We start from the raw sequence: 26,310 nt of genomic DNA, 5'->3' as shown, positions 1-26,310 counted from the left end.
CATAAAAGCATTGCAGCTTCTGCCTTGTGTTCCCTCTCAGATTGTCACTCCAAAGACACCAGCTGCCATGTTGTGAGTACACTCAGACAGCTCTGTGGAGAGAGGTCCACGTGGAGAAGAACTGAGGCCTTCTGCCAATAGCCAGCACCAACTTGCCAATTTGAGCTACCTTGAAAGCAGATCCAGCAGGCTTAGTCAAGCCTTTGGCTGATGGTAGCCCCAGCTGCCATCTTGACCACAGCTTCAGGACAAGCCCTGAGCCAGAACCACCCAGCTAAGCTGCTCCTTGATTACTGACTCACAGAAACTGTGTGAAATAAATGTTGGTTTTAAGCTGCTGAGTTTGGAATACCTATTTTATGCAGTAACAGACAGCGAACGCACTATGCTTATTCCTACATGATAGGTACCTTTATTAGGGGATGTGGTTTGGAAAACATGACTACAGATCACTAGAAAGTTCTGAAGCCAGGCAGAGCTTAAAAGATGCTACCGGTGAGGACACAATGAGGTGGACAAGTGAGAGGCTGCTGTGGGGAGAGAATGAGGATGGTGGAACTAACTGCCCCCAAAGCCATGAAGACCAGCATCCCAGATGCCCATCAAGGGCATGCCACTGTGACAGTGGCTGCCAAATCCATCCCTACTTAACATTTTCTCCATTTAATTAATTAATTTATTTTTTATTTTGAATTTTTCTTTCTCTCTCTCTCTTTTTTTTTTTTTTTTTTTTTTTTTTTTTAATACTAGGGATTAAACCAGGGGCACTTTATCATTGAGCTACATCCCCAGCCCTTTTTATTGTATATTTAAAAATTTTGAGACAGGGTCTCACACTTGCTTAGGGACTCACTAAGTTGCTGAGGCTGGCCTCAAACTTGTGATCCTCCTGCCTCAGCCTCCTCAGCTGCTGGGATTACAGGCATGCATCACCACACCTGCCTTCTCCATATAATTTAAAATCAACTGATTATTTTCTTTGACTTTATTCTAAGTCATAGTATCTGAGAAGCCATGGGGCAGGAAAGGCTTGTGTTTCTACCCATACAGATTACAATAAATAAAAAAATGAACGTTGTTCCTCTCCCCTGAGAGGGTGCTTGGGAATCAGAGTGGCCATGTGAAATGCTGACATAGGAGGCAGAAATGATGGGACTTCTTGTCCCCTGATCAAGATGAGGGGGAGGGGCCACCAACACCCTGGGTACCAAAGGTTTCTTTCTCCAGGGATGTCCTGCTCGGTGCCTGCATTCTCCATTCCCTCCCCCTTGGACTGCAGTCCTTTCAAGTGGAGGCCTTGACCAGCCCCTCCACCCACTTTCCTAACCAGCTGAGAGGCAGGGAAGCCCTAAGAGGGCTTTCGATCACAGCGGGTTTCTGATTGCTGTTGATGAATATGCTAATGAGGCACCAACCCCGAGCTCCTCCCTCCTGCTCCCAGGGCCGCTCGGTTCCAACTCACTAAGGGGAAGGTTCCAGGACTATCTAGTAGGAGAAAAGGCGGAGGGTTGGGGGGGGGTGGGCATCCAGAAGCAATCCCAGGTCACCACTGCCCTTTATTCGGACGTTCTCAGCCTGATAATCTCTCGGGTAGGGGGAAGGGGAGATCAGAGGAAGAAAGGCCTTGGCAGAGGAGGGAAGTATGCTGAGAACCAACGGAATCCTCCTGACCACTCAACACACCCCACCTGCACAGAGGCCCTTGCACTGCACAGGCCACATTCCAAATGCAGTATGGAGTTGCTTTTCTCCTGCCCTCTATCCTTTGGAGTTGATCTTCTCCCGCCCTCTATCCTTTGGCATGTATCAGTCAGTCCTGGGTCCTGCCTGCTCCCAGCTCCTGCCAAGTCCCCGAGAGCCAGACCAAGGAAGTCTGGTCTAAGTCCCAAGCCAAACTCCCTTCACTGGGCTTAGTCTCTTCATGGGAGGGGGTTATTAGGGAGAAAGGGCATTGGGACCAGGGGAGGGGAGGAGAGCAATCTCCTCTGGGGGCTGTGAACCAGTATCCAGTGCTGCCAGCTGTGGGCATGGGAGTGGGTGCCGGCTCACAAGCCTGTGCTCTGCCCCACAGCAGGGTCCTGATCAGTCAGCCGCACTTCCCCTGAGCAGCCTAGAGCATCATCCTGACTTCCCTCCACTGCTCATGGGTCGGAGACCAAATTATCCTCCCAGGCTCGCGGGCATCCACATCCAGGGAGCTGCATTAACTAGTTTACATCTCTGAGACAGGATCATTATCGTGGACACCACAGAACAATATGAATGACAGCTCTAACTCACTTCAGACCTGGGAGAACTACAGAATGGGCAAGACACCTGCTGGGCATGCAGGCTGCTCCCTGTCTGGGAAGTCTCCAGCTTACTGCTTTCATACTCCTGCCTGACTCCTGATATCAAAGTAAGAGGAGAAAAGATTTTGCTCTAAAGACGTTCTAGTGTTTCCTGTGGACAGGAGACAGAATGGCACAAGGAGCAGCCTGTGGGGAGGAACAGGAAGTGGGAGAAAACAGGCAAGCTGGACGGTGCCTTCCTTCCCTGATTGTCCCCAAGACTACCCCCAACTGTAGTAGGTGATGTATCCACATCTGTTGAATGGAACTACAAGCCCCAAAGGGACAGGCCCAGGAGGGGGAAGGAGAGATTTCTGCTCTTCTCCCCACGGGAGTAGCAGATGCACTTGTAATGAGAAAACAAATCAAAATTAAAGACCAGAAAGAAAGAAACAGAAGTCATTCAAACAACTCAGGGGAGCCCATTGGTCTGAGGGCCCCTGATGGGCATGTCCTGGGTGTAGGTGTATGGGATACCAGCTCTAAGACTGGCTGAGAGACAGGGGATGTGGATAAAGACCAATGGCTTTGATTCTGTGGTCTCCAAAGTGGAGCTGCCCAGAAAACCACCAGGGCCTGGGAAGAAACTTCATTCTTTATCTAAAAGAAAGAACAATGGAGGGAAGAGAGAATAGAGGCCCAAAAACCTGGAGAGGCGAGTGTTTCATTTGGCTTCCCCTAGAAGCAGATCCTGAGACAAAGATTCAAATACCAACAGTTTATTAGGGCAGTAATTCCAGGAGCCACTGGGGTGAGCAAGGAGTGGGATGGGGGAGACAATGGTGAGTAGACAGCCCAAAAAGAACGCGTTCTCAACAAGTCGCTACCTTGGACAACTGGAGCTCAATCCCATGGGGGAACTCTGGAAACACATAGAATATGTGCCTCCAGAGGGATGGCTGGGTGAGCCAGGGCATTTGTGGGGTAACTCCAGTCACTGATGGCTCCCAGGGCTGTTATTTATCTGGCACTTCCGGCCTGCAAAGAGGCAGAACAGGTTCTGGCCTTCTGAGCAAGTCCTCAAGCAAATGAAGCAGATGTTGGTGGGAGAAGCAGGCCTTTTACCCAGGGTCCTGAGGGGGTAGGGGTGGGATACGACTGCCAGCCATCCAGAGTGCTGGGGTGTGAAGAAAGCCAGAAAAAGTCCAGCCTGAAGGTCTGCATGCAGCCTGGCAGATCCCAGTGTATGACAACTGTAAGTAAGCACTGCCCTACCTAGCATATATATTGCTGGAGCCCATGATTTAGAGACATTTCGTTCACTTAGCATCATTAGTGAACAAAGCGTACCACATAAGCGCCTTTCTCAGATAAATGCAGCTGAGTGACAAAAACAGCCACATTAACCACTTCTGTAAGACTCCAAAATGAATTACAGATTTCCTCACTTTCTTAAAAAGACTGTTTTAAACACAGTGTTCAAAACGCTTTCCTTTGGACTCCAGGGAGTACTAAGGTTGAGGGACATTTGCTCCTGTCTAGAGAACCCAGATCGGGAGGAGAAAGCATTCACTTTTATATTTCTACCACACCTCATCTCACCCCCGTCCCATCTTCTGTTCCTAGCTACTTCCAAAATCAGAGACTGTGACACCAAAAAGATTTAGTTTGCACACATACTGTTTGGTCATAGGAAGCCGGCCTTGTACCAAACATGGGTATGCCTGGGTTTCCTGAGCACTGTCAAATGACACCAGGCTGCACAGCCGTGGCCACTCAGCTGGTCAAATTAATAACACCCCGGAGTACACAGAGAGGCATGTGAGGACATGGTGGGAGCTACAGAATATCTGGCTGCTATTGATGGGAACATCCACAGGGCCCTGGAAATGCTCTCTTGCAAGGCTGAACAGGGGGCCCTGGGGCTCTTCTTGCAGCAGCCCGGACCTTGTCAGGTCCCTCTAGTATAGATAAAAGCACCCCTTGCAGTCTCTGTTCTCTATCCACAAGCCACTAGCAGCTCTTTACATTCTTGACCCCATGCTTACTACAAATGTGAACAATTTAATGACAGCCATCCCAACACCCCAGAAAACAAATGACCTAGGCTGGAACCCTGGCCTTCCGCCTTCTCTTCCCCCCACCCCATCTTAACTCAGGCCCACCCTCACAGCCCAAGGTTCTGAGAAGTGCTTTGGCTTGAGCCTGATCCATCTTCAAGTCTGGGATGCTGGGGTCATTGTGACAAGCCCTGGAATCAAGAGCAATGGAAGGAGACTCTTTGTCAACCATCCTCCCCCTCCACCAAGAGAGAGGAACAAAAAGTGTGTATCTCCTGCACTCCATCCCTGTCTCAGGTTTCCCTAAAGTCCTCTCTAAACCCAGCTCTTCGCTTTCCCATCCTGACATGACTTCACCAGTCCCCAGCTCCTTTCCTCCACATTCTGCCTTTCTCTAAGCATCCCATTGGCACTCGCTCCTCTCCCAAAGGCATCCTCTGGGCCTCTGAGACCGCAATGATCCTCATGCTGAGCCCGGTATTCCTGCCCCAGCCAAGATCTATTGGCCTGGTCCTGCTCAGCCCCTGACATGCCCAGGGCTGCAAACCAGGGAAGATAAAAGCAGTAGCTCACAGGGTCACCCCACTTCAACAATGCAGGCAGAGGGAAGGCCTGGTGGCCAGAGGGGGCTGCCCAGAAATGTGTGCAGATGGTCCTGCTGGAGAGGAGGTTTGGGGCCCCAAAGGCTCCAGATCCCCTCTTCCCACTGCCTGGCAGCTGTCTGCTCACTTGCCCCAGGAAGTCCGTTCAGTGACCCAGGTCCCTGAAGGAGGTGGAGTGAGAAGGGGAAGGAAGGCTCTCCCTCTCTCCCTCTGGCCTTCAGTTCCACCTACAGACTGCCCACTCCGCCTGTCTTCTGCCCACCCTCTCGCCACCCACCCACAGGCCTGCTTGCCAGGTCCCAGGCAGAGGAGCGGCTATTAATTATTAAAGCAAACAAAAGCATTTCCTAGCAGGGAGGCTGGCCTGCAGCTGCTTACAGGAAAGACAGCCCCAGCTGGCTTCCCTCTCCGGGGCCCTGTTCATGGGCTCGGACGGGCTCACGGGAGAAAGCTGGTCTGGGTCCTCCAGGGGTCTCATCCAGGGGGAGGACTGGCCTGCGCCTTCCAGAGGTCTTCCCAGTCCAGGAAGCACAACAGAAGGAGAAGGGCTGGTCCTGTGCTGAAGGATGTGGGTCTGCAGGGGAGGCAGGGAAAGTGAGCTGGGGCTGGGCATGTGGTCTCAGAGATAAAGTCCTATTGGTTCAGGGCAGGAGCAGTCACAGCAATGGCCAGGGGGTCCTTGTGCAGACTTCCCTGGTCGGAAGATACCAGCAGGAAAGAGAAGCCCTCTCTACTAGCACCCTCTCCACCCTCCCTACCCTCCTCTCCTGCCTCCAGGTGATGGGGACACAGTTCCTCTTCTCTCCCTATCTCTCTTGCTCAGAACTTTCCTTCCTGTGGGCACAGCCTTCCTCACTGATCTTGGAAAGCCTTCTGGGCTTTCTCCTCCTCACCCACCTTCTGTAACACCTTGGCATTTTGTAAAGGCCAAGTTCTAAAATGGGGGAAGGGGTAGCTTCTCCAATACCAGGTTCCTGGAGGCCTCCAAGGGGAAGGGGGGACCCCAACAGAAAGGGATCTGGGAGTCTTCTAAGATGTACTTGGTTATTTTCAGCAGATACTCACTGTCCCTTTACAGACTGCTTGAGCCTGTCCTGTGTGACATGGATACAAGAATGAATGGGCCACCATCTTTGCCCTAAAGGAAGGCCCCCGCTGGCAGGACCAGGAAGATAAGGACAGGCAGAGGATAGCAAACTCTGGCCTATGGTAAGCATCCTTAGGGATGGGCAGGATGGGAGGGCACAGACAGAACAGATGCTGGTGTGGGGTAGGGGTCTTGAAGGCTGCTGAGACTTTATTTGGTGGGTGTGTGGACACTGAGTGCGTGCAAGGGGGGAACTATTTTAAGAGAAGGTAGGACTTACTAGCAGTCCTGTTAATTCTCCACATAATATGCCAAGTATCATACAAGATCTGGGAAGGACGGCTGAGATCAGATTGTGACGAGTCTTGAATGCAGATTATCTAGAAGGAAGTGGGGACAGGCGGAGGAAACGCTCTGGCCAATGGTAAGCATCCCTAGGTGGTACTCAGAACCATTCCCCTGGGTAGGGCAGAAGGGCACAGACAGAGCAAGTGCCACAGTGGGGTGGGTCACTTTACTTTTAATCAGGTCAGAGACATGATCAGAAAAAGTGGAAATAATGCTTTGGTCTGTGAAGCATGGAAGATGGTTTTAAGGGAACGGTGAGAAGTCAAGGCAGGGAACCAGACCAGGAGGCTGAGTTGGCAAACCAGCGCACAGTTATCCTTCAACCCAGGGAGGGATGGGGTCAAGGCCAAGGAGGTTTTATTGTTATAAGTGGTGGCTGTGGGCATGGAGATTGGGACTGGGACACAGGAGGAAATGTTCATAAGGACGAAGAAAAGGAAGACATCAGGGACAGCTCTTCACTTCCACGCTGCCTTGGGGAAGAGTAAAGCCAGACAGAGGCTGAAGAGAGAGGTGGGGACAGGGAAAGGAATGTTCGTTTTTGCTGTTTGGGGATGGGAAGACTTGAGTAGAGAATGGACTCAGGAACAAGATATCAATGGAGAGATGACAGGCAAGGTGGGGTAAGATGAGGAGTAAGGGTTAGCTGCTCCCTCTAAAAGTGGGGAGGAGAATAGACTAGATGTGTGGGCTCCCATTCTGGGTCCTGAGACTTGGAAGTCTCTGGACTTGGAAGCAAGCAGTCTGAAGATGCCCCTGTTCAAACTGAAGAAGGTTTCTGAGTCCTATGATGTGTCCCTGGGCACTGAGACTGGACACCTCAATCCCACTTAAGAACCCTCCTACTCAGACAACACTACTACAAGTGACCCAGTCCTGAGCGTGGGGCTCATTCCCACACCTCCTGCACCATATAGGATACACAGGGGTGTTGCCTCCTTTGCATGCCCCGCCTCCTCAGCCAACTGCTGGCTCTTGGCAGGTACAGAGGGAAAGATCAGGGAGAAAGAGGAACCCTAGACCCCAGAGATTCCACTGCAACTCCCTACCAGCTCGTGCAAGGAACTCTCACTGCACAGCTGGTTATGGGGATAAAGAGAGGCCCAGGTGAAGAAACTGACCATCTCAAGTTAAAGAAAAAGCCAGAACCAACAGAAAAGCAAGCAGGACACACTGTTGTTAAGCATAGCATACATTAAAAAACAAAAACCATTTAGTGGGGGAAAAGATGAGAAATACATAAAATGCTGACAGTAGTTGCTAGAGAGGCCAGATTTCTTTCTCTCTCTTTCTTTCTTTCTTTCTCTTTCTTTTTCTTTCTTTCGTTTCAGTTTTTCTAGAATATAGTTACGTCACACATAAAACTTATGGGAATTGATCCATCAGCAAGATGCTTGGTCCTCCTGAAGAGATCTGCTCTAGCCAGAGGCCCCAGTACTCCCTCCGCATGACCCTGAAAGGGCAGGCTGGCAGAAACACCGCTTCAGTTTGTGCATGAAGTGATGTGTGTGTCCTTTACTGGGTAAGGCTGGGGTGGATTCTGTGTGGTGCTCCCTGGGCAGGACTGGGGATGGGAATGTGGGCCGGTGTGCCAGCTCTGGTCTGCCCTAGGAACTCCCTATCAGACTCATTTCAGGCTGCTGGACAGCAGCTGCTCCAACTTCCGGGGAGCCCAGAGCCCACCCTGTTCCAGCTGTGTGCAGAATGGGCCCCTCCCTAATGATGTCCACTGTGAACTCCCCATTGAATGGTTTTAACCGCCTCCCCAGGCGCTCAACGGGGATTACTACAAGTTCAGTGTCCCAGGTGCTGAAGGAAGCTGGTCAATAAACCTTTAATGTTCCGGTCCAAAACCCGGCATCCATCCCTACCTAGCTCTCCACCCCGACCCCTGCAAGAGTCAGAAGATATAGGCTTGGGCGCCGGGTTCTCAAGGGCCCCCTGTCTCACGCAGGATCTAACGGAAAAAACACCTGAGGAAGAGACGGGGCCCGGCCCCATTCCCAGCCCAGATCAGTGCAGTCAGGCCCAATGCCTACCTAACCCCTTCGCCACTCTTCGGGCCCCCAGCCGCATCTCTGGCCCTGTAACTTTGATGGGCGTGGGAAAGGAGAAAGGGGGCAGGCTTTCTTGTCTTCTTGGCAGAAAGCTGCGGAACTGGACAAGCAGAGGCATTGGGACTGCCTAGGACGGGTTGGACGTTCCTAGACGGCTGGTAGCTTTGGGTAACGGCTTAGGGACTGCGGGCAAAGAGATTGCCTCCTCCTTTGAGCCCTGGACCGCCGCGAGCGACCTTCAGAAATCGGAGTCCGGACAGCCCCGAGCGAAGGCAGAAGCCCCGCCCCGGCCCGCCCCATATCCTCTGGAGGAAGCTTAGGCGTTCGGGACAGGGTGAGCAGAACTCACGGAGGCCGTCCAGAGTTAGGGCTCCCTCCACCCCTAGCTCCAGCAACTAAGCCAGCGGAGTGAAGGCGGCGCAGAGCGGTCCAACCAGAGCGCGCTGGGTCGGGTAGAGCGCTTACCTCTGCGCGGCTGTGCTGGAGTCCAGGATGCCCGCCCCCTGCATCCAGGAGCGCACTGAGCCAAGGCCAGCGGGCAGCAGCGGCTCCTCCTTGAGGTTCAGCCCGCCGCGGGGCAGAGCGTCCTGCGCAGGGAACATAAGGGCGCGCTGTCTGTGGGCGCCCTCCCCACCCGGGATCCGGTCCCGCGAAGGCTGTGGGCGTCGCAGTTCAGCCGGACCCGACGGCACCAGGCGCCTCCAAGAGTGCAGCGCAGCGCGGAGTCCGGGTGGCTCAGTGCGCGCTCGCTTCTTGGGCGCTCCCTCGGAGAAAGCGGGTCCGCCGGCGCTGGTGCTGTCCCCTCCCCTCCCGGGGCGCGGGGCGGGGAGATGGAGGGATTCCCCCGCGGCCTGAGCGCTGGCGGGCGGACTGCGAATTGGGCGGGGAGGGCGGGGAACGGAGCCTGCACCCGGTCCGCACGGAGGCGCCCCAGAGGCGCGCCCTGGCGGCTGCCCGCGGCCGCGGTCGTCGGAGGGGGGGCCCGAGCGCCCCGGAGCTGCCTCGGGCAAGGAGGGGGCGCGGGGCTGCCCGCCCTTTCCCCCTCGTCGCCCCCACCTCCCGCCCGCCCGCGGCGCCGGCGCGGGGCGCTGATTACCATCCGGGAGGCGGAGGCTGCGGGCGCAGAGCTCGGCGGCGGCGGCGACAGTGGTGGCAGTGGCGGCAGGAGCAGTACCAGTCGCGCGTCCCGGGGAAAGGCAGGGACAGCACCGGGCCAGCAGACGCCGCCACCGCCGGCGCCCCGCGTGCCCCGGCGTCCGGGCCCTGCCGCAGCCCCGGGCGGCAGCACCTGGAGCAGCAGCAGCAGCAGCCCAGCCGACTCCCCCCGGGGCCCGGTTCCCGCGCCGCCCCGCCGCGGCCGCCGCCGTCCGCCGCTCCCCGGGGCCTGGCCGCGGGCCCGGGCCATCCCGCCGCCGCCGCCGCTCCCGGGGGAGCGGGAGCCGAAGGGAGGGAGCGCGGGCGGGAGGAGGGATGTCGGGAGCGGGCGGGCCCAGGGGACTGGGGGCCGGGGGAGGCGGGGGCGGGGCGGCGCGGCCGGCCGAGGGGCGGCCAGGGACGTGACATCATCGGGGGAGGAGCGGCCGGGCTCGGGCCGCGGCGGTGGGGCGGACCCTGGCGAGTCGGTCGCCGGGGCTGGGGGCTGCGGCCTGCCGAAGGCCGCGAGAGGGAACAGGTGGGACCGGTGGGCGCCAGAGGGACCAGGACAGGGAAGGTCTGGGACTGTGCGGCTAGGGAGCCCGGCCCAAGGCGAGAAGCGTTCCACGCCGCACTCGGGAACATCCACGGCCTCTAGGTCGCCTCCGGACGAAGCTCCAGCATCCTCACTGCCTCATCTCTCCCCCAAGTACGTGTCGTACTCTCCACGTCCGACGCCTTGTTCCTGGACTCGCTCGTTTTGACACCTCTAGCTTTACTCTTCTTGTTCTTCATCCGCCCGGGCTGCCCTCCCTGCAGTTCCCCCAGCGAACCTGACCTCGGTTTAACCTCGGCCAAGGACTTAAACATCTCTCTCTGTCTTAGGTTGGGGCCCAGATGAGCTGAGCGGTTTCCCTGCTCCTGCCATCCTTAGTCTCCCTGGGTTGCGTAAACATAAAGCGTTTTCGTTGCCCACCTGTGCCTTTCAGAAACCTCTTGGTTTCTGATTGTAAATTGGACGTGCAGGTCTCAGACTTAGGGCTCAGAGCCCATCCTCACCTCTTCTTTCTCTCCAGCTGCCTCTCTTGGCAAAACCCATTCCTGTCTTATTAGTTCCTGGCACAGAAGTCACTCCGTCCTTGACCCAGGAGCAGAGCCCTTTCTGCCCCTCTCCCCACATTCTGGCCTGTGTGTTATGGCCAGGCTGTGAACGGATCTGGAATGAGTCCAGCACTTTGCTGCAGAACTGCATGGGGGTGGCCTGCCCTTGTTGCTGCTGGCACTTGGGGAAACCCCTGAAACATTATCTTCCTGTCCCAACTGACTCCCATCCTCTTTCGAGGAGCCCCTAAGTGTGCAGTTAGTGTTCTGCCCCATTCTGTTGCACATACAAGGTCCCAGGGGGCACTGTTGGGCCTCCTTCCACTCCAGAAGTTCCCCCGGGGGCCCTTTTCTGACCTCTCTCCTCCTCACCATCCCTTCTGCTTCATGCCTCACTGTCCATCACTTGCAGGGGGCTTCCACTCCTACCTAGATGTCTCTGGTTCTTGGCTTTTACCCTAGATGGTATTATCAAAAGTAGGTCTCACTAAAGGATGGTTTCTTATCCCAATCCCTACCTTCATCTCTCTAGCCCACTCGCTAAGCCCTACTCTTCAGTGCGGCCTCTGGACAGCAGCACTGACATCACCTGGGAACTTGATAGAAACGTAGACTCTTACCAGACCTGCAAAATCAGAACCTGCCTATGAATGAACTCTGTGGTGATTTATACACATTATATTTGAGAAGCAGGGCTCTAGAAGTCTTACCAAAACTGTTCCATACTTGCTTCACTCCCTTCTTCAACCTTCATACTTATCCCTGGCTCATTTAATTTCCAGCAGTTACCCTTCTCTTACTTAGTGGAGGGAACACAGGCAATTTTGGCAGAAGCCTGCCAGCTCTCTCAGCAGTTCATGCTCATCCATGTTTCTCAGTCTCTTCCCATTCTCTCCTCTCCTCCCTCCCCAGAGATGGGTGTGAAATATCTTTCTAAGTCCCATTTCTACTCTTCCTGGGATGACCTGTTGGGGTCTTGATCATCCCTCTTTTCTCTACTCAGCTATCTCCACTTTTTTCTTTTCTTCTTCCTTTCCTTTTTGCTCTCTTCTCCCCTCCGCCCCTTCTCTCTCTTTGGTCCTGCAGATTGAATCTAGGACCTTGCTCACACTAGGCAAGTGCTCTATCACTGAGATATAGCCTCAGCTCTTTAAAAATATTTTATTGTGAAACAGGTCTTGCTAAGTTGCCCAGTCTGGCCTCAAATTTGCAATTCTCCTACGTCAACCTCCCCAGTAGCTGAGGTTATAGGCATTTTTGGGGGGTACCAGGGATTGAACTCGGGGGCACTTAACCACTGAACTACATCCCCAGTCTCCCCCCCAACTTTTTTTTTTTTTTAGAGACAGGGTCTCACTGAGATGCTTAGGGCCTCACTGTTGCTGAGGCTGGCTTTGAACTCACGATCCTCCTGTTTCAGCCTCCCAAACTGCTGGGATTACGGGAGTGAACCTCTACTCCCAGCTCGGATCTCCCATTCTTCAAAGAACTTCCCTTGTTCCCACCTCTTTCTACAAACCCTGCCCACCTTGTTTCTGAGAAAGTTCACAGGGACACTCCACTAAGGAGCTCTCCAAGCCCCATCAAGCCATTCCTGGAGCCCAGCTGCTTGCTTGCTTCTGCTCTCAGACTCGGTGGTCTCTCTGGTGCTTCAGACCCTCTGATCTCCTGAAGCATGGGCTCGCCATACCTCCTCCTCCTCCCTTGATCGTGGGGAAGCCATACTGATGACCAGAGCGCTAACTGCTTCTCCTCCTACCCCCTGAGCATTCCGGGGCTGCCGCACCTGGTCCCCTCTCTTTTTCTTCCCTCAGAGGGGAGTCTTAGAGACCATCTTTGGAGAAATGATCTCCTGGCATGGGCCTCTGTCCTGCTTCTGTGTGTGCTGGCCATCAACTGAGGACAGAGCTGGGCTAGACCAGGGGGCAGGAGAGGAGCACCCACCTCTAGGAAGAGTCCCTATCACAAGTGGTCCTGCCTGTTGGCCTTGGTGGAGCTGTTTGGTCTCTCTACATCCATTTCCTATAAACCAGTGCTTCCCTGTGCATGTCTGATATCACCTCCTCCTGCTCTGCATCAGGGTTGGAACTTGAATTATTTCTAATACTTTTATGTCCCCACTAGAGCCACCTATTTGTCAGGTCTTAAGTATTCTCTTTTCCATGCCCTTCTCCCTGACCCAGTGTCCACAGAGAATATTTTTGGGGGGTACCTGGGATTGAACCCGGAGTGCTTAACCACTGAGTCACATCCTCAGCCCTTTTTTATTTTTTATGTTGAGACAGGGTCTTGCTAAGTTGCTTAGGGCTTCACTAAGCTGCTGAGGTGGCCTCCAACTTGCGATTCTTCTGCCTCAGCCTCCAGCGAAACTTACTTCTCCAGTGGACTCCGCGTGCCACAGCCTCCTCATCTACTTCCGGGTCAGTTGCTTACTCCCCAAACATCATCCACCCTCCATCCTCCTGCTTGAATTGGGCCATCACCTGCTTAGGAATTGTGGAGTATCTCTCAGGGCTTCCTAAAGAGACATCTAGCAATTCAGCTTAGGAACATTCTAGGTCCTTTAATGCTTGATCCAATTTCTCTTGCCAGCCAGCTTTCCCTCTCTTCCCTTGTGAGAGTTCCTTGCTCATCTGACACGGAAGAGGTTGTCATTGCCCAAACTCAGTTCCCACACTCCCAGCTCCATGTGGTTTTATTATGTTGTCCTCTGCAGCAGGAATGCCCTCACTTAGGTATGCCAAGAGGCAACAGGGTCCCTATGCCTTTAATAGTGTTGAATCATGGTTCCAGAAAGTTCTCCCCAAGGTAGTTTTAGCAGGTAGGTACTCAGAACTAGCCTGTGGCTAAAGGGGAATCAGTTAGCCTGGGAAAGTGGCACTGAGTGAAGACTCAGTTGTAAGTTGGAACAGGCTTCTGACTTGCATGGGTTTTGATTGTATCCTGACCCCATGGAATAGAAAGGAACCAGTCGGTAGGAGGGTTCCCAGAACCTGTAGCCCCAGAGAAGGGTCTCCTTGGCTACACAGCCAAGGAACAAAGGCTCTGGGTGATGAGGGCAACAGGTGAGAGGCCAGTGCGTGAATGCAGGGCTGTTCCTTGGGACCAGAGATGAGGATCTTTGCCTTAGATACAGTTGAAAGTCTGTTTCTTGGAATTTCATGTGTTTTTATTTTGCATTATTTATCCCAGTTCCACCTTTCTACCTGCTGCAACTTTGGGGGCTGCTGTGACTGTGAACACAAAATCGGAGAGGTGGTGGTGACAAGAGGTTAGATCAAGCCTCCTGAAACTGTCCCTCCCTTTGGTAGGCCTGGGTTCACTCCAAAACCCAGGCTGGAGCCTCTGACCTCACCCTTCCCCTTCATGACATATATGCTCATGTCCATGAGGAAGGCTCTTGTCATGTGCTCAGTGCTAGAAAATAAGTGAAGAATAAAACAAGCCCTGTGCTATGGAGCTCAAGGCCTGGTGGTGGGAGACTGGAAAGCACTCAACATCACTCCAGAGCGCTCTGGGAGCAGGGGCAGAGACTGGGATGAATGCAGGACAGGCCTGAACTTGAGACGGAGAAGGGCTTCTGGGGCAGAAGGATCAGCCTACAAAAAAACTAGCAGAGCTGAACCAGTGAATTTGCTGCACTCCCTTCAAAAGGTGGAGGGCTTTTAGCACCCAGGACATCATGCCAGTGCCTGGCATGCCACACTAAGGGGCTTGGAATTTTGTTTTGGAAGTCTGACCATAGAAAAAAGTTTTTTTGTTTTGTTTTGTTTTTTAAGTCAAGAGGGCCCTCCCCACTCCTTTTTTTTTTTTTCACCTCATGTGCGTGCAAACCATAGAAAACAGATTCAACGTGATATATTAAGCTGAGCTACGCTTGCCCAGGATGCACATTGTGCAGAAGCGCCCCCTGGAGGCCCCAGAGTGTCAATCTGGCACTTGGATCCACTTCCTGTTGATTCCCCTGATGGGAATTAAAATGTAATAGGAAAATCAAAGTATGCACTAGTTATGGTAACTCATGGAGTTCAATGAAGAAAGTAAAAGAGACAAGGGCCATTCCAGAGATTTCCTGGAGTCTGTACTCCAGCTCAGCTTTCCTCTCTGTTGTCTTCTGAGTTTCCTCAATTGTTTCAGCAAAAAAGCCCACACTGCAAGTGTTAGTCTTCCCTTGGGATCCGTCCCACTCCAGGCATCTAGGCTGAGTTATTTAGTCTTGAACATTAACACAAGGGGAGTCATAATAGTGGACCCTTGAGCAGGAGAGATGTGTTCCTGCCTCCAAGTTCTGGAGCAAAGTCTGGATATGTCCCCTCATTGTTCCTGGTTGCCACACCCCTGCCAATCACAATCTCAAAGACTATCAGTCTCAGTCCTCACTATGGAGTAGGAAGGAACCATTTTCTCTGTGCAACAAGAGATGCCCACTTCATGGTATTTTGCAGAGCTCTGTTGTCCCCTTTTGTTCGTTCTCTGGCTTTCAGAGAGAGAGAGTCAACACCAGAACAGAGCCCACCACTATCCCTGGCTGACTGCCCCCTAGATATTCATAAGCAGTGGCAAAACAAACAAACAAACAAAAACGCCCTTGAACCCAAAGTCCACATGTTTGTATTTTACTGGTGGAACAAGATCAAACACCTTTTCAGATTGCTGGGGTGGGGAGTGTGACAGGCAACAGGAAAGGAAGCCATCACCCCCAAAGTGGAGCAGGGAAGGATAAGGGGTGAGGGGAGTGTCCTGGAATGGGCAGGAGGGGCCCATTCCTCTCTTTTTCCTGGGTAAATTGGCAAGAAGACCTGGAAGAGGCTGATTCTCCATGAGGTTTAATCTTCAGGATCTCATCCACACAGGTTCCTTCCAAAGCTCCTTCAGATTTCCTTGTGGTGGTTTTATGTAATTTTGTATTCACAATTCTGTATTCTTCTTAAGGACCTGACCCCGCCAATTATAGGCTTTGATTTCCGGACCCACAAAATTGTGTCTTCTGGTGGGATGTGATGCTGGGTACGAACAGTTCAGGTAACAGATAGCAAAGACCTGAATTTAGACAGGGTCAATGGGGCATTTAAGGATGCTCAGAGCCTATGATAACTTGACTCCCCCAACAGTTGGCACCACATATTCTTGGCTAAACTTGAATATTCACACCAATATGTCACTCCATTCACCACTCCAATTAATATGATCAAGAGGCTGTGCCCACATCTGTTCAATTAGTTTCATATGGAATTTAGTTTGAGATACGTCAAGAGAACTTCAAATAGTAAGATGAGGTCAATCTTCAGTATTAGCATCAGTCATGCTACCCAGCGTTTCAGGCTCAGTCACCTGTGAATAAATCCCAAGGGGACCTTCAGATCTTATTTTAGACAGCCAGGACATAGTTAAGACCAGGATATTATCCATTACAACCTGCACAAATGACTTTTAGTTTATGAGTTTTATGCTGATCTTTGATTTTTTCCTTTGATTAGAGGGAGGAATAATGAACCCAAAAGCAGTCCCCATCCCTAATAGACAGTCCAAGGCTCACATACAAACAAACATACAACTCCAAAGGGTGACATGTCACTTCAGTTCAGGATTTGTTGCTGAATTTTATTTGGATCACCATAAAACTAGTTTGGTTAAGCCACATGGGGTATGTCACCAAAGAGCTGCTGCTTTGGTCGCTATACATGAACAAAGGCCACTTGGGTTACAAGAAAAGCACATGCATTTGCACCAGATTGGAACGAGGTTGTGCTGAATGTTGTAGTACATGTGTCATGGAGGAGATCCCATAAGGAACGGCCACGACTGGCTGGAAAAGGGCACAACTGAACAGTTGAGAACTGGCCTTGCCCATGTGCATTTCTCTGTTTTCACAGCACCTGGACAGCATGATCAATATAGAGGGGGTCAGGTTGTCAGCCGAGGCTGCTGCTCAACTCAGATGGACCAGATAGCCGATGGTTTCGCTAGGCTGTGGTGCTGAATCTAGGGAAGAAAGGGTACATGAATCACTCCCCACTCTGCACCTTCTGGTGTCTGAAGGTGTCTTTTATTAGGCCTCCATGGCCATGAAAGCAGTGCATACCATTCCAGTAGCTATAAACTCATCTTGTCTCCAATCTTCCCCTACTCAGACCTTTCGTCTGAATGGGCCAGACATGAGATGGACAAGAGCATTTTTACAAAATGTACAGACTCGTTTTTTTCTCCGACCTCGACCTGTGTGGACTGGTGGGGGGGACTTGGCAAGTAGTGTGCTCGGCCAAGTGGCCATTACCTTTGTGATCTAGGATCATGTTAATCCATCAAGAGAATCTAGGTGCTAAATCAGAAACAGTATTAAGTTTGCCAGACTGACACCTGGAGGGTGTGCCAGCCGGGCTGGCCTGGGGTTGCTGTTACAGGAAAAGAAAAAGCACCATTGTCAGGAATGATCAGATCGTGGGCTGGGGTTGTGGCTCAGTGGTAGAGCGCTTGCCTGGCATGTGTGAGGCCCTGGGTTCAATACTCAGCACCACATATAAATAAATAAATAATCTATGGACAACTAAAAAAATATTAAAGTAAAAAAAAAAAAAGAATAATCAGATCCCAACTTTCAAAAATAGCTCTGTGAAACCTCCTATCCCTTTGTTCTGATCATTCTTACCCAGCAAGAGGCCAAGAGGAGGTGATGCTTGCCTGGCATGAAGTGGTGGCTTCTGCATCAGAAACATGAGTTCTTTACGTGGTGCCCAGTCTATGATGGTGCATGTGCTGCCATGTCTGGTTCCATGATGGATCCAGGCAGAGATGGTGATGCTATGGGCAGTGAAGGCTAGATCAGCAACCTGATTCTACTTGGTCTTATTATAGAATGATCCTTACCACGGGTGTCTTCATCAGTGACTCAGGCTGTCTGATTGGCAGTAGATTTTGTTTCCACAATTTGTGGCTCCAGTGAGGAATGTCTAGTGTGCCAGTCTTGTGAATAAGACATCTAAGCCATTGGCAACAGCAGAAGATGGTGGAAATGGGAGGCTCCTCGAGGGCTGTGTTGTTCAGGACTGTCAGCATTGCCTTGAGTTTTAAATGTCTCCAGATCTGTGAGCCATTAGTTCATGCAGGATAGAAATTAAACACAGCTAACAAAAAGGTTAGTAAAAAGTATTAATTGCATTGATTCACATAGCTGGGTGGCAGAATAGCAAGGAAAGACGTCTGTTGCATAGAATAGCAAGAAAATATGGTTGCTCTACTGGCAAAGTGGCGAGGAAAGGTGGCTGCCCCATAGGTGGAGTGGCAAGGAAATCAAGGGGTGAACAGCGTATGTATCTTTGTGGGATAGAATTAGCATATTCACAAGTTATGTTGCAATCTCTCATTGCAATTGTACCAATGCACAGTTAAAAAAGTACCTGAAATTGTGTTAGGTCTCCTCCCCTGGACATATCTTTTAATATATAGATGCATTTAAATGACAATCTCAGTTACTTTTGAGCAAGCAGTTGTGTCAGATCTGTCTGCACTGGTTTAATGCTCTCCCGTGGTTTGTTTTGAACAATGAAGGTGGTAGGGGAAGGTCCTCCTGCCATGTTTTCAAGCACAGAGTTTTTTTTTAACTCATCCCTGTACTTAACCCTGCACTCCTGCCTCATAGCCACTGAGTAGAGTGACCAGGCCCGCTTTTGATTCTGCATTGTTGGCAGTAGGTTGAAATGGACACCATAAGGCATCAGCTTAGCCAAACCACCAGCGTACCAGACCAGGCACTTAGGGAACCCTCTGTGATTTGAGGGCTCCATTAAACGAGCAGCTTTGCTTCAGGCTGTGAAGTATGGAACAAAGTTTACCCCACAGGGATTTTTGCTGCTACTTTTTCATCAAAAATCCATATAATGCTAGAGCCAAGCCAACTGTGCTCTTGAATGTAACATTTATATTTGACGCATAAGGACTTTTGTTCCCTTCTATTAATAGTCACAGAATCCAAGTTAACACATCTCAAGATGGAGGTGTCAGGATGGACAGTGACAGGACTTCTAGGTCAGTAATGAGTTAACAGGTTCCTTTTTTGGAAAGGGAGAAATGTGTTTGGCAATCATGTCCAGCAGGTGGCGCTGTTGTGCTGGAAAAATGGCCTCTGGAGTAATCTGACGGTCGTATCCGTGCTCTGATTTCCTTTCTCTTCTTGGAAGTCTACGATTCTTCTGGACCATCCAAGAAGGTTCAGGAATCACCTTGTACCTGCAGCAGTTTCTGAGGGAGTAAGTCCGCTCTGATTCTTACAGGCAATGAGTGCAAATTCATCAGTGGAAGCCATTGAATTGAGCCAAAGCCCCAACAGACCATGTTACTTTATCTTCCCTACTGCAAACTTTGTTCAAAGCCCATCAGTTGAACTTGGGTGATTTTTTTTTTTTTTTTTTTTTTTGCCCGTGGGCAAACAAACCAAGGAGTTTAGTGTGGGTGCATTGGTTGCAGATCATCCTATTCCAGCTTGGAGAGCAGGGAATGCAGGTTGGGTGGGTAACTCATACTGGGCAGCTGAGAGGTTTTTATTTTCCTTGGCCTCTGGCTTCAGGGTTAGCACTGCTGCTACTTCCCTCCCTGTGGACCTCCAGATCTTTCCAGAGGACACCTAAGCCCAGAGAACCCTTTCATTTTTCGCCCACCCCTCACTGCAGTCCTTGGTGCCTTCAACCATCCCCATATGCATCCACATGACTAGGTAAGATGGTGACTTAGGATCTTGGGCTCAAGAGCTGTAAATTTTGAGGTCGTCACCACCACAAAGTTCCCCTGTACACTCAGCTTTTTCATTAAGGCAGCTGAGGGTGAACTGAAGAGGGAAGAGAGGGAACAGGGAGAGAACAAAACTGCCAGTAAGCAAAGCTTTGTGCTCACTTCTGGATGTAAGTGGCCACCTGTGGGGCTCGACCAAATAAATTTGTGGGGTTTTGGTTCACCTGAAGCTCCACATTAAACATCATGGTTGATACCATTTGTTTCAGCTTTTGGGACCCTTTGATTTGCCAACCACATTCATATTGCCTTTCAGGTGGGGCTGCAGGGCTTGCTCCCTTAATGGCATAACATTTCTTCCTCCCTCAGCATGAGGGAGGGTGAGCCAGAACTGAGGAAGCATTCAGGTGACTACCTCTCACTGCTTGGTTTCATTAATAGGTAGGACAGTGTAAGACTTGGACCCTAGCCACTTTCATGCTGTCACCCACTAGGGTGAGAAAATTCACTAACATATTCCAGGAAGTCTTTTTCTATTCCCTAATCTGATCCACATGGTTCCTTCTTTCCTCTTCTAGAAGACCATGTGTATTTTAGTATCCCATCAGTATTGCTAAAACTGTCAGCATCTGGCATTTGAATTTACCCTGCTGATAAGTTATCAATTAGCCTTTTACTGTTCCATGGATGCTGGCAAAGATAAGACTCCTGGATCAGAGATGAAGGACTTTATTATGAGAAGAAGCCTGATAGGTACTGCACATGCAGTGGGTTTGTGTGGCACTGGAGGGGCACCAAGCTTAGGGAAGCCACCTGGTTTATTATGAATAAGCAAGCCTACTCTATCCTGGAGGGAGATCATTACCTCACTCTCAGGTTTTCACTACAAAAATAGTATAGTTAAAGAATTAATATATAATATGATGTCTAGAAGTGACTGGTATAATTAAGAAAATGAAGCTGAGTGAGATGATGGATATTAGCAGTTTCATGGTTTAACCTAATATATATGCAGGAATTTAGTATAGATGGTTCCTGACTTATGATGTTGGGAATTAAGATTTCTTGACTTTACCACAGTGCAAAAGCATACCCGAACAACCATTCCGGCTCTCACTCTCAGTACAGTATTCAATGTTAAATGAGCTATCCACACTTTATTATAAAAACAATTTATTATAAAACAAGCTTTATGTTAGATGATTTTGCTCAACTGTAGTTGGTGCATGCATTCTGAGCACATCTAAGGTAGGCTAGGCTAGGTTATGATGCTTGGTAGATTAGTATTAAAAGCATATTTGGGGGGGAAAGTAATGGGAATTGAACCAGGGGCATCTACCACTGAGGTATATCCTCAGATATTTTCTTATTTTTTATTCTGAGATAGGGTCTCACTAAGTTGCTGAGGCTGGCCTCAAACTTGTGATCTTCCTGCCTCAGCCACTTGAGTCACTGGGCTTGTAGATGATATATTATAGATTTTATGCCCAACATAAAAGCGTTTTTGACTTAACAATATTTTCAATTTACAATGGGTGCATTGGGATGTAACCCCAATGTAAGTCAAGGAACATCTGTGTTTTTAAAATTTTTCACCATTAATTTATTTTTCCTCTTCTTTTTTAGAGTTTTATGATTATACATAGGCGTTGGGTTCATTCCGACAAACTCATACATGCATGAAAATTGACTTCAGTTCATGACTCCCCCTGTTCCCTCCCCCTTTTCCCTCTTATCCTCACCCTCCCCTTCTCCTTCCTTTACTCTGCTAGACTTCCTTTTGCTCACCTACTAATTTGTATTTGATTGGTTTCTTATGTAATCTTATCCTTCCCTTTATTTTACTCTACCTTCTGCATATGAGAGAAAATATTTGACTTTTGAGTTCTGAGTTTGGCTAATTTCACTTGGTATGATATTCTCCATTTCCATACATTTACCAGAAAATGCCATAATTTCATTCATTTAAATGGTTGAGTAGAACTCCATTGTGTGTGTGTGTGTGTGTGTGTGTGTGTATATATATACATATATATATATATATACATATAGATAGATATAGATATATACCACAATTTCTTAATCCATTCATCTACTGACAGGCATCTTGTTGATTCCATAATTAAGCTATTGTGAATTGTGCTACTACAAATATTGATATGCCTGTGTTGCTGTAGTATGCCAATTTTAGATCTTTTGGGAAAACACCCATGAGTGGGATAGCTATGTCATATGGTGGTTCTAACCCTAGTTTTTTTGAGGAATCTCCAAACTGCTTTCCAGAGTGGTTGTACTAGTCTGCAGTCCCACCAACAAACAAGTGTTCCTTTCTCCCCACAACCTTGCCAGTATTTATTGCTATTTCTATTCTTGATCATTGTCAATTTAACTGGAATGAGATGAAATTTTAGTGTAGTTTTGATTTGCATTTCCCTGATTGCTAGGATGTTGAACATTTTTTCATGCTCTTATTGGCCTTTTGTGTTTCTTCTGTTGAGAAATTTTGTTTAGTTCTTTTTGTTATTTATTGATTTTTTGGTGCTAAGATTTTTTAGTTCCTATATATTCTGGATATTAATCCAGAATTAATCCAGAAGTGGATGATGATATATAAATGGGAGTGGGGGTGTGGGGTGAGAGAAGAATGGAGGAAATTTAGATTGCATACAGGGAAATGAGGGGGGTATGAAAAATGGTGGAATGAGACAGACATCATTACCCTATGTACATGTATGATTACACGAATGGTATGAATCTACATCATGCACAACCATAGAAACGAAAAGATGTACCCCATTTGTGTACAGTGAATCGAAATGCAGTCTATAAAAATTAAAAAAAATTTTTAAATCCCCTATCAGAGGAGTAGCTGCCCAAGATTTTCTCCCATTCTGTAGGCTCTCTCTTCACGCCCTCAGTCCTTTCCTTAGCTGTGCAGAAGCTTTTTAGTTTAATGTCATCGCACTAATTGTTGGTTTTATTTTGTGCTTTGGGCAGTCTTGTTAAGGAAGTCTGCCAGCACCTATATGATGGAGTGTTGACTGTACATAGTCTTCTAGCAGTTGTAAGTTTTCTGGTCTAATTTCTGAGTATTTGATCCATTTCAATTTGCATTTTATTCACTTTTTTCTACATATAACTATCAGATTTCCCAGTACCATTTGGTATAAAGGCTGTCTTTTCTCAAAAATGTTTTTGGTATCTTTGTCAAATATCAGACAGCCATAGATTTGTGGGTTTGTCTCTATTTCTTCTATTCTATTCTATTGGTTTTCATGTTAGTTTTGGTGCTAATACCATGCTGTTTGTGTTACTACAGTTCTGTAGTATAGTTTCAGATCAGGTATTGTGATGCCTCCTGCTTCACTTTTCTTACTCTGGCTATTCTGGGTCTCTTATTCTTCCAAATGAATTTACGAATGTTTTTTCTAATTCTGTGAAGAATTTCTTTGATATTTGGATGGGGCTTGCATTGAATCTGTATACTGCTTTTGGTAGTAAGGTCATTTTGACAAAATTAATTTTGCCTATCTAAGAACATGGGATGGACTTTCCATCCTCTAAGGTCTTCTTCAATTTCTTCACTGAAACATCTGTATTTGATACAGTAAAAATTCTTATCTGGAAGCAATGATACATAAATGATACTGGAGCAATTAGCTAAACTTTTTGGGAGAGAAAAAGAAACCTAAGTTTTTATCTCTGACTTTTTATAAAACAAAGTTTTATATAAATTAATGACCTAAACTATACAAACACACAAAACCATAACAGCATTAGAAAAAATACTGGAGAACACACTTATTATCTTAGCATAGAGGCCTTCTGAAATAAAAGCTATAATTTTGAAGGAAAAGATGGACACATTTCAGTATTATGTGGGATGCAGACACAAATAACGTGTGCAAGCTTTAGAAGCTGTCAATAAAGGACTGTAGGCCTCTTCTTTTTCCCTGTCCTTTTTCCTGCTGATTGGAATGCTGGAATTAGAATAACTATCTTGGATCTTGAATGACCTTGGGAATGGAGGTCATGCAAAGTGGACCAGCAAGATAATGAGTCTGTGCCTATGGCATTGTAAAGGGTCATTTCTGCCTTGGATCGTCTATTGGTGAACTTGTGAGTGAAAATTAAACCCCTCCCTTGCTTAGGCTGTGGATATGTTGTGTGTTATCCTTGTTTTTTTTGTTTGTTTGTTTGTTTGTTTTTTGAGGCAGAGTTACACTAAGTTGCTTTGGGTCTCACTAAATTGCCAAGGCTGGCCTTGAACTTGTGAACCTTCTGCCTCCCTCCCCAGTCACAGGAGTCCTGGGTTCATAAGAGTGCAGCACCATGCCCTGCTTATATATTTTAAAAGGGGGATTGTTAGCATTTACCTAGTGTCCAATTAAAAATACTGGAGCAACTTTTTATATTAAAACTAATAGAAATGGGGGGGGGTCTTCCCTGTCATTGATATCACCTCACTCACTCTTTCTTTGACATCTCTGACCTCCTGGTCTTTCCCACTTATTACCATATGGCACCTGGATTCCTTCCCGGAGGCCATTCCCCTGCCTTGGCCAAGGTGTGCTGGCTCACACCCATGACGACAAGGATAGCCCATACAATTCTGTGGGTTTGAGTTCCATCTGCAGGGTTTCCTCAAACTATCCTTAACACCTACTCCTATAATCCCATCTGCTTCACCTCCAAAAGTCCTGGTGGAAGTATGCTCCTCTCCTATCTTGCTTGCTCAATGACTCCCACAAGTACTACTCTTTGAATACTTCAGGACCTTTATTTTTTTTCTCACCTGCCTATTGATTAGAATCTCTTCTGTCTTCGTTTACCTCCTGATTCCATTTTACCAGCAGGTGTACAACTGAACTCCCTTGTACCTCTCTCTGGCAAAATACCACTTTTGGATGAACCCAACCAATTGCTTGCTTTCTCCATGGAAATCACCAACCTCAACAGGATCTCTCATATTGCTCATAAATCTCTCTCCATCTCTCCTGGCCTTAGAATGGCACCAGTCTCTTCCTACTCCTCATGATATATACCCCAGCTTCTCACGCATCTGCTCCTTTCCTTGTTTGTCAATCGCCCTGTTCGTTCTCAACTCTACAAAGTAACAGCTTCCTTGCTCAGATACTCCTTGCCAGTTGGTCCATTCAGTCTCCAACTGCTTCAGGTGTTGGTTGTTAACTGCTCACAACCTCCTCCTTCTCTGGAGGTTTTTCCTTGGTTTATGCCAGCCATCCAGGGCAGAGGCATAGTTATTAAACCTTGTCTCCAATTGGGACAACTTTGAGATATTATTCATGCTTCTGAGCTCCCCAGGAGAGCAGGCTGAGGTCCAACTCCAGCTGAGGTCACATCTTGCTGGGCTCCTTCCCCTTTACTCTGCATAGTTACATTTCTCCTGAGAACACTCCTTCAATAAGTTGCTTGCATCACAACCCTTGTCTTGGGCTCTGCTCAGATGAACCTAAGACATGGTCTATGCTTACATTTCTACCTTCCTCAAGTCCATGGTTACTTCTCCTCTGTAATCCTGTTCACCTTTCAATCATAGATCAATTTATCCCTCTTTGAAAATTCTTTCTCAGATTGCAGACTTCCAGGAAATGTCATTTATTATATTGCTCTTTTGGTCGCTCATGGTTGTAGAAAAGGACTCAGTAGATCTGACAGCACTGAAATCCTGAATGCTTTGTGTGTCACAGCCCTCTCTGGAAGGCTATGGAAGCCTGTGGATTCCTTCTTAGGGAAGGCCATTAAATGCATAAAATAAAGTATATAGGATTACAAAGAACACCCATTATGTTGATATATAGTAATAAAAAATCTGCTGTGTAATATAGTAGTATGTGTGCTATTTTATTATTGCATTAAGTAACATGATCTAGCATTGGGTCAAATACTGTCAAAGTACGGATGAGAGTCAATGATATTTTAAGATATTTGTTACAACTGAAATGTGATATGAAAATATAATTTCTATCAGTTATAAATTCAAGGGCATTATAGATAGCACTATGATCTGAGATCTGCATTCAGAATGAAAGAAAATGCTAAATTTCACTTAAGAGATTACTGAGAATTAGGATATGGTTTTTGGATTTTCACCATCTAGACTCACTCACAGAGAGATGGACAAATGGAGCTCTGTAAATCCCAGATTAGGACCCCTGTATTGGAGGACTTGTAGGCCTAGCAAACTGACAATTCACTCAGTCTCACACTGAACGATCATATAATGGGCAGATTATTCTTTTTTGGGGGGGTACTGGGGATTGAATTTAGGGGCACTTGACCACTGAGCCACATCCCCAGTCCTATTTTGTATTTATAATTTAGAGACAGGGTCTCACGGAGTTGCTTAGCACCTTGCTTTTGCTCAGACTGGCTTTGAACTCTCCATCCTCCTGCCTCAGCCTCCGGAGTCTCTGGGTTACAGGGGTGTGCCACCATGCCCAACGGATTATTCGTTGTTATTGTCTCTGGCACTAACTGGAGGAGGTTCCATAACAGAGAGGAACAAGATGGTATCACCTCCCTTCCCTGACTCAAAAGTTTAGTTAAGGAACTTCTTTCAATGGTCATAACTGGATTTCCCCATTACTAGACAGTACTGGTGGGGACTCCAAGACGAGAAGAGCTTACTGAACTCACAGGGAGAACACAATGGCATTTAGTTATCTCCTTGGTCTAGGTCCATTGGTATCCTCCATCCATCCTTTCTACCCTGGTGACAGACATATAGTGTTATATCAGCAGATATTTTTTGAGTGTTAGGATGGGTTCAGATTATGCAGAATTTAGGGATGGACATGAGGTTACACTTATCATCAAGAAAATGAATTAGATTATTAGCAGAGATTGGATAAAAATGGCGTATGTACTTTCCCACAATAAATGTCCTGAAGTAAAGAAAAATGTAGT

The 26,310-nt window shown here is 48.4% G+C and overlaps 1 protein-coding gene across 2 annotated transcripts in view; it reads right to left on the bottom strand.

The window, feature by feature from the left end:
• Positions 1-9,826, bottom strand: part of Ebf4 (EBF family member 4) — a 61,869-nt gene extending 52,043 nt beyond the window's left edge. The window contains exons 1-2 of one of the 2 annotated variants that reach the window (XM_047541798.1): positions 9,521-9,826; positions 8,890-9,011 (exon numbers count right to left, since the gene is read on the bottom strand). In XM_047541798.1, the coding sequence (XP_047397754.1) occupies positions 8,890-9,011; positions 9,521-9,523 (125 nt within the window). In that variant the 5' untranslated portion in view covers positions 9,524-9,826. Of the gene's footprint in view, positions 1-8,889; positions 9,027-9,520 lie in introns of those variants that run through there. The other variant, XM_047541797.1, reaches the window with a different exon arrangement.
• Between the last annotated feature and the right edge of the window lie 16,484 nt (positions 9,827-26,310).

The sequence above is a fragment of the Sciurus carolinensis genome, chromosome 2 (genome assembly GCF_902686445.1).
Source record: "Sciurus carolinensis chromosome 2, mSciCar1.2, whole genome shotgun sequence".
Lineage (NCBI taxonomy): Eukaryota > Metazoa > Chordata > Mammalia > Rodentia > Sciuridae > Sciurus > Sciurus carolinensis.
The sequence above is the reverse complement of the archived record's forward strand: the minus strand, read 5'-3'. Positions and strand labels throughout refer to the sequence as shown.